General features: G+C 39.5%; 1 protein-coding gene across 5 annotated transcripts in view; it reads left to right on the plus strand.

Moving 5' to 3' along the window:
- dgkg (diacylglycerol kinase, gamma) overlaps window positions 1–13,058 on the plus strand; it is a 527,377-nt gene that overhangs the window by 72,315 nt on the left and 442,004 nt on the right. For all 5 annotated transcript variants that reach the window (XM_072578849.1, XM_072578848.1, XM_072578852.1 and 2 more), the window contains 2 exons: window positions 3,502–3,548; window positions 5,669–6,070. In XM_072578849.1, coding sequence (XP_072434950.1) covers window positions 6,004–6,070 — 67 coding nt within the window. In that variant the 5' untranslated portion in view covers window positions 3,502–3,548; window positions 5,669–6,003. The remainder of the gene's footprint in view (window positions 1–3,501; window positions 3,549–5,668; window positions 6,071–13,058) is intronic.

Here is a 13,058-nt window from a genome sequence, read left to right on the forward strand (position 1 = left end):
ATTTATAGTCTCCTTAATAGTATTAGCAAATCTTTCCATGAGGATATTGTTATCTTTCCAATACAAGTGAAATCCATCCTTTTTTGAACAGGTCTTTTCTGCCCCACAAGAGATTCCAATGATCCAAGAACCTAAATACCTGAATATGTCACCCATCTTTTCAGCTGTTGATTTATCTCGTTCATCCTCTTATTCTTTCCCTCATTTGAGCTTGGCACTGGGAGTAAACCAGAGATTACTACTTTTGAGATTGTGTGTTTTTTTAATCTTCTACCTAACCTCCTTATATTCACTCTGTAAAGCCTTCACTTTTTCCATTACTGTATCATGGAATGTCCTGCCAATGTATACTATATGCTTTAACCAATTTGGGACATCCTTAATCCTGGCAACAGGAAAGCAATATACCATCCTAGATTCATGCTCACTGCAGCAGAATCTCTTGTCTGTGACCTTGACAGGAGAGCTCCTTTTGACAATTATTCTTTTAAATTTTATTAAATCCCAAACAACATAAGATGGATTCTTTGTGCCCAAGATCTGACTGTCTCTTCTGTTTTCCTCTGAGAGACTAACCTTTCCAATAGTACCCAAAGCTGAGTATTTGTTTGAGAGAGGAATAGCCACAGGAGACTTCTGAATTACCTTCTTACTTTTTCCTGACAGTCATCCATCTATCTAACTTACCCTGTTGTATAATCGCTATTCTAAATCTACTAGTCATCTAACTCCGTGTCTCTTGTATGCCCTTAAAGCCATTAAGCCTAAAAAGAAAGCAGCTTATAATAGCACCTTATATGCAAAATAAACTATCTGTACTTACCCAAAGAGTTAATATTAAGCATGCAAAAAATAAGAAATAAATAAATCAAACATATAAATCTTAAAGTTAACCACTTAACTGAGCAATCAATGTGATACTTGGAATAATTGCTAAAAATTAGTAATGTGTGTAGGGATGGGGTAAAGGCTCTCTTGACATGCTCAGGTAGCATGGGTGGGGGGAGCGGGGAAGAAATTTGGCAAGTATCAAAGCCAGGAATACTGTTCATTGAACTTCCTTCTGCGTGGCGTCATCCACATTTTATACTAAAATTGGGCAATTTCCTTTTAGCTTATTATTCATCTTTTAATAAGCTTTTTTTATTCCTCTTTCCAGCCAGTTGTTTTCTGTTTTCCTCATTCATCAAACATATATATTATGCAATATCTTCTTCCACAATCTCATCTAAATTTTGTAAAAAATCTATTACACAATAAACAAAAATTCTGAACTGTCACAATGGAGCAAAAGGATTGTCATTACATCACTCCCAGGAGAGCTGCTTGTTCACTCTATCATAGAGTCTTCACATATATTTTCAATGCAATGGAAATTAACTAAATCAACCCATGAATAATCCTGGATCCTTGACAAACCATTTCCAAATATCTAATTTGACTACTAAAAGTTTCTTTGTACTTATTCTCCAATTGCCAATCGTTGAAATGGTGCTACAATTGTGAAGTTAATGCTCCAGTGTTTGAGCAAACCGACTCGTGGACTCCGTGTATTTGATTGGCAACTAATGTGATGTAATTTTCTTTTGAATTGTGAGGCCTAAGGAAGTAAATATATAGAAAAACTGGTTGTTATACTGCTGCAGAACAAATGAAGAAATTAACCAAATTATCAAAGTGGGCAGGGCATTTGCTCCCTGAGTAAGGAGGAAACAGTGTCATTGGAAGGGGTTAGCTGGGAAACTGAGTGTCTACCTGGTATGAAGATGACCCTCTGGAGCCTATCAGTAGCATGCAATGTATTTCCTGACTTTCTGAAATCTACAAGGCACAAGTGAAGAATGTGATGAGATGTTCATCACTTGCCTTGATAAATGCAGCTTTACAATCACTTGAGTCTTGACCTCAACTAAGGAAAAGGTACTCCCTTGATTGGCACCTTTTATCCACCACTTCCTGTATCACAGTAATAGTAGCAGTGTGTACAAGATGCACTATATAAATTAATCCAAGCATCCTTCCATAGCAGTTCCAAACTTCTGAAATATACAATCTAGAACAGTCCTCCTAAAATATTTTCCCTTTTTCCATTTTAATGCATGACATTTGATGTGATCCTGAAATGGAAATTTAGGCAAAATAAAAATTTTAAAGGGTGTCTGGAGAGAAGGTTAGGGCTTTCATAGTTGAGTGGGGAGATTATTAATGAACTATTAATGTGTTTGAAATCTAATTATCAATATAATAACACCTTGATTGTTAATCTTGTATTATTGTGATTATTGATGCAGGTGACTCGTGATGGGATCCTGACAATTGTTGCTTAAGGGTCCTCCTTATTAACTGAAATAATTGATTAATAATGTAGCCTCTTAATTGCAGTAATTTTCTTATTATTTTAACAGCAGGCCACTTATTAATGTAATTTGAGTTATGTGATTAATGGGATAAACCTCTATTTATGGAGAATGTTTTGATTAATGATCCTGTAGGCACCAGAGAGACAAGGAATAGGCCATTCAGCCCATTAAGCCTGTCCCGCTACATCACGGTTGCCAAAAAGCATCTATCAACAAAAATAAAGCAAGGATTCAAAAGGATCTCACATATCTCTCAATTTAGGAATGCCTGATCTGGGAAAAATCTGCCAATGGAATTTGAAAATCCGTAGTCAATATTTTATATCATCATGATGTGATTCTGTCCCTAAAAATAAAGTAGTGTTTGCCTTTGAGTCAATTTGTCTCACACCATCGGTTTGTTAATGACCCGCATCGACAGCTCTGATTTGGTTTTGCTCCAGTGAATGATGTTCATCTTAAAACCAAGTTACTGCACTATACTTAGTGGAGTTACTGCAGTTAACCTTTATGTAGCCTGAGTATACAGCATTCTTGTATATCGTAGAAGCACAGATTGTGTATGGCTGTTTAGTCAGTGCAGCATTGTGATGTCTCTTTGGCAGTGCTGAGATGATGTGCATGTTTTTACATGTGATGTACTGTGATTTTGCTACCAAACTGCACTGCTAGCTGGCCAGTGCACTTTTTTGTTTATGTTTCTGAGCACAAGAACGATGGAAGTTTTTGGAAGATGAGATGTTGAACAATAACCCAAAAGGGCTATTTACCTTAAATCTTGGTTTTGTGGCAATCTCCATGAGATCCACGACACGCAAGTCAGCGGTTGAAGAGAATTACAAGGAGCTTATTCTTGTCATTTTTTTTCTTTTTCTTTAATAAAAACCTATTTGTAGTCAGTGCATTTAGGAGAAGAGGAAATTTGTTTTCAAATGAGTAAAATTGGTGTCATAATCTAATGCAATAGGAAGCTAAGCTAAGGTTGGTGTGTTTGAAATCTTTTTTTTAAACTGATCTTTTATGCATCCTGAGGATGAGTAACTATAAACAAATATGCAAAACTTTTGTATACAATTCAGTTGTGTTCTAAAAAGGATTCATACTGGCCTTAAAACATTTAATTCTGTTTCTCTCTCCACAGATGCTGCCAGACCTGTTAACTTGCTTCGGCACTTTGTCTGTTTAAAGGTAGGACCTGCTTTCCCACACAAGTTAGTTTTTCAATTTGTCTTCTGATATGTTCCTTCTTTGGTTAGGTTTCTCTGGTTGGTTGCTTGTCTTGTGCCTATCTGTCTAACCAATCTAAAAATGTAAACTACAGTAAAGTAAAAGTAACATGCAGTCACTGTTTAAAATCTGGAAGACAGCAAGTGCTGGAAATACCAGCAGTGTCTATACAGAGAGTAAAACAAAGTTTGATTCTTTCTCCAAAGCTGCTGCAAAGCCAGTTGAGTATTTTCCAGTACTTTGTTATTTAGACTGTAGTTTTTAGTAATTAAGCAGAATGGGAAGTGTTTTTTTTTCTCATGCCTGCATAGTTGAGGAATATTGAATTGTGTTGAGGTGATGTACAAGTCAAATTAATGCTTGTTTATACCCATGAACCTAAATGAGCAAAGCCACCATTTTATTTATAATGATTTTTTACTAACATTGCTATTATTTGGACTGGTCACTTTTATACTCTTGTGCGTCTTTATTTTTATGCTTCACCCATCGTCAACTGCACTGGAGTCTACAAACAAGCACAGGATGCTTTTACGCATACTGATTCATTTGTTTTTCCTTGTGGGCAGCATTACACAAAGTGTCAAGACCAAATGTGCTCTTGAGAAGAAGCAGAGGTGAACATTAAGGACAAGGATTGAAATAGAATGCACAGAATTCATTTAGTTTTTACTTTTGAGTCACGTATCCTGTTGATATATTAGTTATATGTGCTATATGTTTTTAAAAAGTTATAGCTTATTTCACTCCTGACAAGCTTTTATCTGTTAATGTTCTTATGACAACAATTATAACAAAAAAATGAGGAAACTGCCAACACAGTAATTACATCCTCACAAATGTTTTCATCAAACTGAAATGAGAGCTCTCTTTCTTTCCTTCTCTCCACCTTCTCTCTCTTTCTTTCTCCCTCTCGCCCTCCCTCCCTTCCTCTCGCCCTCCCTCCCTCCCTCTCGGCCCCCTCCCTCTTGCCCCCCTCCCTCCCTCTTGCCCCCCCTCCCTCCCTCTTGCCCCCCCCTCCCTCCCTCTTGCCCCCCCTCCCTCCCTCTTGCCCCCCCTCCCTCCCTCTTGCCCCCCCTCCCTCCCTCTTGCCCCCCCTCCCTCCCTCTTGCCCCCCCTCCCTCCCTCTTGCCCCCCCTCCCTCCCTCTTGCCCCCCCTCCCTCCCTCTTGCCCCCCCTCCCTCCCTCTTGCCCCCCCTCCCTCCCTCTTGCCCCCCCTCCCTCCCTCTTGCCCCCCCTCCCTCCCTCTTGCCCCCCCTCCCTCCCTCTTGCCCCCCCTCCCTCCCTCTTGCCCCCCCTCCCTCCCTCTTGCCCCCCCTCCCTCCCTCTTGCCCCCCCTCCCTCCCTCTTGCCCTCCCTCCCTCCCTCTTGCCCTCCCTCCCTCTCTCCCTCCCTCTCGCCCTCCCTCTCTCCCTCCCTCTTGCCCTCCCTCTCTCTCTTTCTTTCTTCTCCATCTGCTCTCTTTCTTCTCCCCCCGCCCCATGCCCTCTTTCTTCTTCCCCCGCCCCATGCCCTCTTTCTTCTTCCCCCACTCTTTTTCTCTCTCATCCCCCCCCACTGTCTTTCTCTTCCCCGCCCCTTTCTGGTTCTCGCTCCGGCTCTTGCTCTTCCTTAAGCCTGTTGTCCCTCCCTCTTTCGTGCCTCCCCTCCCATTCCCCACTCTTTTTTCCCCCCTTCCTCTCTATCTCTCTCTCTCTTCCTGCCCCACCCCTCCTCCCCATCTGTCTGCCCCTCTGTCTGTCTCTCTCTACAAATGTTGCCAGGTAGGCTGATGTTTTCCATCATGTCCTGCTTTTATTTCCTCTTTGCTTTATTCAATCCTCTGAGGTACGTTTATCTTTGTAATTTCCAGTTCTGTTGAAAGATTTGCACATAAACCATTAACTTTCTTCTCTTCTGTTTAGCAACAATTCTTTCAAAGAGAAGTAGATGATGAGCTCAGATTATGAAAGGAAACCCACATAACCTACAACCCATAATTAAACCAGGCTTACATCACATTCATTGATATTGCCAGTGTATTGTGCAATTATTTCTGTTTACTTATTTCCTTGTAAACTCATTTCCTTATGCTTTTGCAGATTTGAGCAAAACGTGTGATTCACCCTTCAAAAATATGAATGGATTTTATTCAACAGAGCCTGTTAATGAAATTATTAAACAGAGAATCTAAGCACAGTTAATCATCAAATGAGGACAATTAATAAACAGGTTTCTTGTGAAGAGAAGAGTCATTACCCAATTAAAAATCAAATGTAAACCAATCAACAAGAGGAAACAACATCAGAGACATTTTCTGTCAATTTTAGAAGAAGAGGTTCTATCTTCTCGGACCATATTTTTCTAGAAGCACTTTTTTGTGAATTGTTCTACTATCTTCATGAATAACAATCTGGTCTAAGTGGATTTGTGGAAAATGAGTGATGGGAAATGGGTTATCCTCAGTCCAGAAGAGTTTGCTCAGCTGCAGCAGTACACAGAATGTAAGTATGACTTTAATTGCTATTACTGCTAAATGGCACTAAGTCTTGTGAGTCTCTGTAACTAAGGAGAAACAGAATACATGGGAGAAGTGGAAAGCTTAGTGTTATGTGTAGATGTGTGTATGTTGAACCCTTCTAGGTGCTTGTCTTTGTTGGTCTGCCGTTAGTTATATTAGCAAATCTGTCACATTACATTTTCTAGTGTGTTGGGGAAGAAAAGATTATAAGGGAAAATTCAAGATCTGCACATAAAATTTGTTTGCTTGATTATTTTCTTTTCTTGAGTTCAGTATGAATTTTTAAAATTATCTAATTGTGACGTTAATGTATTTCAAGCTGTTAATAAACAGTTGAAGCAGAAATGGGCAAATCATGCATGATTGTGGAGCATGCAATATCTGAGAGTATTGGTTAAGAAGCCAATTTATATGGCTTGCAAATCTTTCTTTCTGGAGACAAAAAGGAGATGGTAGTAAACATTTTTAATGAAACAACTTCTATCCTGTTATTTCAGTTCTTTGTTTCAGGGCCACTATTTTACAGCTTAGTAATGATGAGTTGAAGGGTCAGGTGCTGACTCTTGCAAGATGATCCAGGTTTAAATAAACTGATATGTTGAGAATGTTGAATGGTGCAATGAAGTGATTGCATGTATTTTTTTAAAAAACCTGGGTTGCATTTTCAAATGCATTTCCAGCACTTTTTATGTTCTGATTAATGTACAGTGCCAGCATATTGGAGATACATTCTCCAACTAAAGAAAGACCTCCAGAACTAAAGTTATTACTCATTTAATATTGAGGTAAACACCATCTGGTATTCCTGTCCTCTTGCGCATCCCTCTCTTCTTTCTCCCTATTGTTGCCCTTCGTCAAAACGTCTCCTGCACTCTTTCCCCCATGCATGTTCCCATTCATCTCCCCACCCCATCTTTCCCTCCCTCCCTACTCTCTCTGCTTCCTTAAAATGCTTCTTAAATCCTACCTCTTTGCACAATCTTCTGGATATCCAAAAATAATGTTCCATTCCTTGGTTTGTTTTTACTACTAATTATGCTCCTTTGATGCAGCTTGGGATATATTACTAAGTTGAAGGCACTCTGTAATAGAGTCATAGTCATAGATTTGGACAACATGGAAATGGACCATATGGTCCAACTTGTCCATGCTGACCAGATATCCTAAATTAATCTAGTCCCATTTTCTAGCATTTGGCCCATATCCCTGTAAGCCCTTCCTATTCATATACCCATCCAGATTTCTTTTAAACGTTGTAATTGTAACAGCCTCTACCACTTCCTCTGGCATCTCAATCCATACACACACCACCCTTTGCATGAAAATGTTGTCCCACAGGTCCTTGTTAAATTTTTGCCCTCTCACCTTAAACCCATGCCCTCTAGTTTTGGAATCCCCTACCGTGGGAAAAAGATCTTGGCTATTCATCCTATCCATGGCCCTCATGATTTTATTAACCTCTATATAAGGTCACCGTTTAGCCCCCAGCACTCCTCGAAAAATAGCCCCAGCCTATTCAGCCTCTCCCTGTAGCTCAAACCCTCATATCCTGGTAACAACCTTGTACATCTTTTCTGTACTCTTTCAAATTTTGCAACATCTTTCCTATAGCAGGGAGATCAGTATTCCAAAAGTGCCTAACTAATATCCAGCACGGCTGCAACATGACCTCCAACTCCAATACTCAATGCACTGACTAATAAGGCAAGCATAGCAAATGCTGCCTTCACTATTCTATCTACCTGGGACTCTGTTTTCAAAGAACTATGAACCTGCACCCTTAGTCTCTTTTCTTTTGCACTTAATGCCAGGGTCGTGGTGAGTGTTGCCGAGGAAGTGTTATCGTTGGCGCATTCACGTTTTTCTTTTGGTGTTTTTCCTGATTTCAACCTGGAACTAAAATATTTTCGCTGTTTTCTTTTGGCTAAAATCAACTGTAGATAAAATAATTTTCTGGTGTTCTAAAGCTAGACAACCTGGTCCAAACAGTTGGAACACTGATTCTTTGGTTGGTTGCAATATGTTGTCACTGATCCTAGGAAGAATTAAGAGTTTAGGTTATCATTTGATATGACCATGACTATCTCAAACTTCAAAAAGCATACAGGAGCTTTTGGAAATCAATATCACATCAGCTCATGAAGTTTAGGCATCTTCTTTGGTAATGAGATAACTGTGTGCTTTTAAGGTAATACAGTACTTCACAGTTTGTATTGTGTAACATGTATACGATGGCCAAAATATTTCCAGGAGTGGTGATTACAGTCAGATCGCCACTCTGCTCCTGTTTTTACAATTAGCACCGAGTTACCAGTTTCTGGCTGTAAATGTTGATCCCAGCTCCTTCAGAAATGCAGAGCATACCTGAAGCCAATACTTACTTTCTTGGTGTCAGGGGAAGTCAAACCATGCTCCCCCTTTTAAGCAGCAGCACCAGTCACTGTTCCATGTTCAAGGGCCTGCCAAATGGATAGGCCAGGTAAGTGTGAGATGATGATGCATGTTGCTTGGAAGAACATTGAAAGGCAACTTTAGATAGGTGGTATAATTGTAAAGGGAGTACAGGAGCAGAGGGACGGTGATGTATATGTACACAGATCATTGCAGTTGGAAAGATGAATAGAGAGGGCAGTTGGTAAAGTATACAGTGTCCTCGGCTGCATTATTCGGGGCATAGATACAAGAACAGGGAGGTGGTCTTGAACCTATGTACAACACTTATTAGACATCAGTTAGAGCACTGAGTACAGTTGTGGGTGCTACATTGTAGCAAAATTTGTAAATGTATTGCAGAAAGTGTAGAAGCAATTTACAAGAAGGGTTTCAGCAATGAGAAACGTCAGTTGTGGGGATATACTGTTCTTGGTCAAGAATAGATTTGATAGAGGTTTTCAAAATCATGAATGGGCTGGATAACTTTGATACTGAGAAGCTGTTTCTGCTCAAATGAACAAAGAACAAGCAGGCATAGACTTAAAATGGAGAGCCCAAAAATGTAAGGGTGATGTGAGAAAAGGTCATAGAAGCGATGCCTTCTGCACCACCACAATTCTCTGATTCTGTGTAGTGATGGGGTGAGGGACGTGAAGTAAATGGTGCAAAGACCAGTGTCAGAGGGTTGGAAATATTGGGACCAGTGAAGGTATCGGGGAAGTGGGTAGTAGACTTAAAGTTACCCAGGGACTTAGGCTCAGGTTTTAATTCTCCTGGGAAACTGATAACTTAATGGAAGCAGGAGATTATGAATCCTCTGCCTTTATTAGATTTGTTTGGAGGACCCTAGATGCAAGGGAATTACCTGTTGTAATTTTCAATTCAGCAGGGTCACAATGTGTTCCAATGATTGCTTGGCAATTGGAGTATCCGGATTGAAGTATTGAAAATCTACAGTGCAAATATTGGCATTAAAAAATGTCTTGTTTTTAAAATCTGCGCAAGTTTAATGTCAATTATGCAGTAACTGGATCAGTTAAAATGGCAATATAAAGAGACTGAAGGTGGCCTATTAATTTGATTTTTAAGGTGAAGTTTCAGCTAATTCAAGGCATTTGAAATTCTATTCTAATTGAGTTCTCTGCCTTTGCTTTTCTCCAACAATTCAAATGGCTTACAAAAAGAACTGCTGAAAACCAGGACACACAGTTAATCTTTTGCTAGTCTGCTTTCAATGTGACTGTTTGTCAGAGGCTTTGAATTGTGTTGTTTTGTTTGGAATAAGTGCTACCACTGAATTTGCTGTGTGTAGTGGATTCCAGCTTAATTGTGGCATTGAGATACATTTTACGTGCCCGGAGATGCATTGCAACCGATACTATTTTCTGAAACCATGGTCAAATTAAGTTGGTTGGACGATTGCGAAAGATCATGCTTAAATGTTTGAAGAAAGTCTTCAGGTGGCTGGCAGATTAATGTTGGTTTAAATAGAATAGATGAAAATGGTGTTGTAAAATGGTGTTGTTGGGTAGAGTCTGGTGATTATGTTTTATCATATACTAATCAATTCTAATCTAGAATTATTTTGCTAGTTCCTTGAAAAATTCATTGTGGATTACTTAAAGTTAAGAGTTTACCAAAGATTCAGTTCTGTTTTGACACGTGATGTTATCCCACTTGTACATTTCATTGATATGTATAATGGAATGCTTGTTTAGCTTATCCATCTGTGTGGCTTGCTCCACACTTACAGCATTTTTCTAATTTGTCTATCATTGTGATATACTCCTGGTCTGTTTTTGGTCAGATATTGAATTTTATAATTACATTTTGTAGTGCATGAGTTTTTTTTCAAAATGTTTAGGTTTTGTGGAGTTTTACTATGCATTTTGTGCTGTGCCCTCAAATCAATTACTGAATGACATTAGATAATGTGATGTTCTGTTTGAAAAGCTAATTTCATCTATGTCCAAGAATAGGTTTTGAGAGGCCATAGTTTTTGGATAAGGGTTAGCAGATTTAAAACCGGTTAGTAGAAATTACTTCTCAAAGGGTTGTGTATCAGTGAAATTCGCTACTCCAGAATGCAATGGATGCTGGGAGGAAAAATGAGTGAATTTAAGGAGGAGATAGACAAATTCTGAATTAGGAGAAAGTGAGGACTGCAGATACTGGAGAAATCAGAGTCGAAAAGTGTGGTGCTGAGAAAGCACAGCAGGTCAGGTAGCATCTGAGGAGCAGGAGTGATGACATTTCGGGCATAAGCCCTTCATCAGGAATGTGATGGGGGTGGGGAGAATGGAACTGATAAATAAATAGGAGGGTGGGGTTGGGGGGGAAGGTAGCAGGGAAGGCAGTAGCGGATGCAGATGGGGGGGGTGATTGTGATGGGTCGGAGGGGAGGGTGGAGCAGATAGGTGGGAAGGAAGATGGACAGATAGGACAGGTCAAGAGGGCAGTGCCAGTTGGAGGGTTGGATCTGGGATGAGGTGGGGGGAGGGGAGATAAGGAAACTTGTGAAGTCAACATTGATGTTGTGTGATTGGAGTGTCCCAAGATGGAAGATAAGGCGTTCTTCCTCCAGTTGTTGGGTAGCTTGGATTTGGCAGGTGGAGGAGGCCCAGGACTTGCATGTCCTTGGGGGACTGGGAGGGGGAATTGAATTGGGCAGCAAACAACCCCACCACCTTGTGGCCAACATTTCAAATTCCACCCCCCCCCCCCCCCCCCCTTCCACTCCACCAAATCCAGCTGCCTGATCTGCTGTGCTTTTCGAGCACTACATGTTTTGACTCCAAATTCTGAATTAGGAATGGATTGAAGGTTTATGTAGAATAAGCAGGAAAGTGGAATTTAGGCTGAGATGATATCAACCATGTCCATATCAAATAGCAGAGCAGGCTTGAGGGGCTGACTTGCTTGCTCCTGTTCCTAGTTCTTGTATTCTTCTGTAATTAGATGGGCAAACTATTATATAAAATCCCATTGTCACTTGCCAATTTTTCTGTCTATGTTTTGAAATTGTGATACAATTAACAGACACACCTTCCCAACTTGGAATCTCTTCTGTCATCAAGTTTCCTAACCATTTCTCAAAAACAAAACTTGATTCTAACTCTTAGACAATATTCCTGGTCCTCAACTGCTGAACAGGCAAAGAAAACCTATTTGTTCTCTTTAATACCTAATATTTTGCGACATTTGATTGAATTATCCAATAACGTTCTAAGTTTCATTCCCAATTTGTGTAAAATATTCTGGTAATTTAACCCCTAGCATGCCGATATCATGCTGATCAGTCTTCATGTCTTCCAAAGCCAATATTTATTTTCTAAGATGTAAAACTGCAACTGAGCACAGTACTCAAGCTGTGACCGAACTAAGGTTTGTTAGGTTATCTTTTAACCCCTTGCTGTAGAGAAGACAATTTTTGTGTTTTGCTTTTTTTTTAGTCAGATAATAAACTTGTCTGTGGACCCCTAAGTTTATGTGGATCTTAACTGTTTCTGTCTTTTTACTATTTAGAAAGGCAAACCCATTTGACTTACTGAAGCAGTTAACCTACTTAACTATATCGAAATCTATTTGCCACATTTTTTCTTGCTTCATTCAATCTATCAACCTTTTAAAATAATTTAATACTTCAATTTATATGGCTTACAATCTGTCTATCTTTGTGTCAAGGCCAAGTTTGAAATGTGGCTCTCCTCTCTCATCATTTTAAATCAATACAGAATATGATGAATAGTTGAGGGCCTGTTGGTTGTACTTGCAGAACACTAGTCTGTCTCCTGCTCAGCTAATTTCCAAACCAGTTCAATGTTTTGCCTTCATTTTCATGAGCTTTAATTTCTGTCTGTGAGATATTTTAACAAATGCTGTTTGGAATCAAAGTATTCTCTTTCTTTAAAAAAACTTTGAACTACTTTCATTGGTCATAACTTATCATTGACTAATTAGTTGAAAATGTTCAAGTTGTTCAATCTTATTTAGGAATCAAATAATAGGTTAACTAGTCTAATGCCCTGGTTTAAGTCTTTTTTAATCTCTCTATATTCACGGAGTGACATGCAACTTTCCAAGCCAAAGCAAAGCTTTCAGATTTGAGACTGTTCAAAGGTTATGATCAGGGCATTGACAGTGTTCTCATAACTACTTTGAAAATTTTGGAAGCCATCTTGCTTGAGTATCTGTCATTCTTTGACAGATTTTATTCATTACTGGTCCTTTGCTTACACTGATTTTGGTGAGTCCTTGGTCCTGATTCAATATTGGGTTCCAGGCCATGCTGTCTGGTGTGGTAACCCTTTTCCTTTACTGTAAATGATGGTGCAAAGTAACTGTCCATGTCTGGCAAGTCCTTATTTTCATCAACAAGACTGCCACTATCAGTTTTCGAGGGGTTCATGTTGTTTCTGGCTGCCCTCCCTCTCTCTTAATACAATTGTAATTTGTTTTTCTTTGTTTACTTTGGTATCCCCTGCACATTTCTTTTCATAATCCCTTTCCAAAGCTCTTGCTGCATGTTTTGATGCAGT

Source organism: Chiloscyllium punctatum, chromosome 10 (genome assembly GCF_047496795.1).
Source record: "Chiloscyllium punctatum isolate Juve2018m chromosome 10, sChiPun1.3, whole genome shotgun sequence".
Lineage (NCBI taxonomy): Eukaryota > Metazoa > Chordata > Chondrichthyes > Orectolobiformes > Hemiscylliidae > Chiloscyllium > Chiloscyllium punctatum.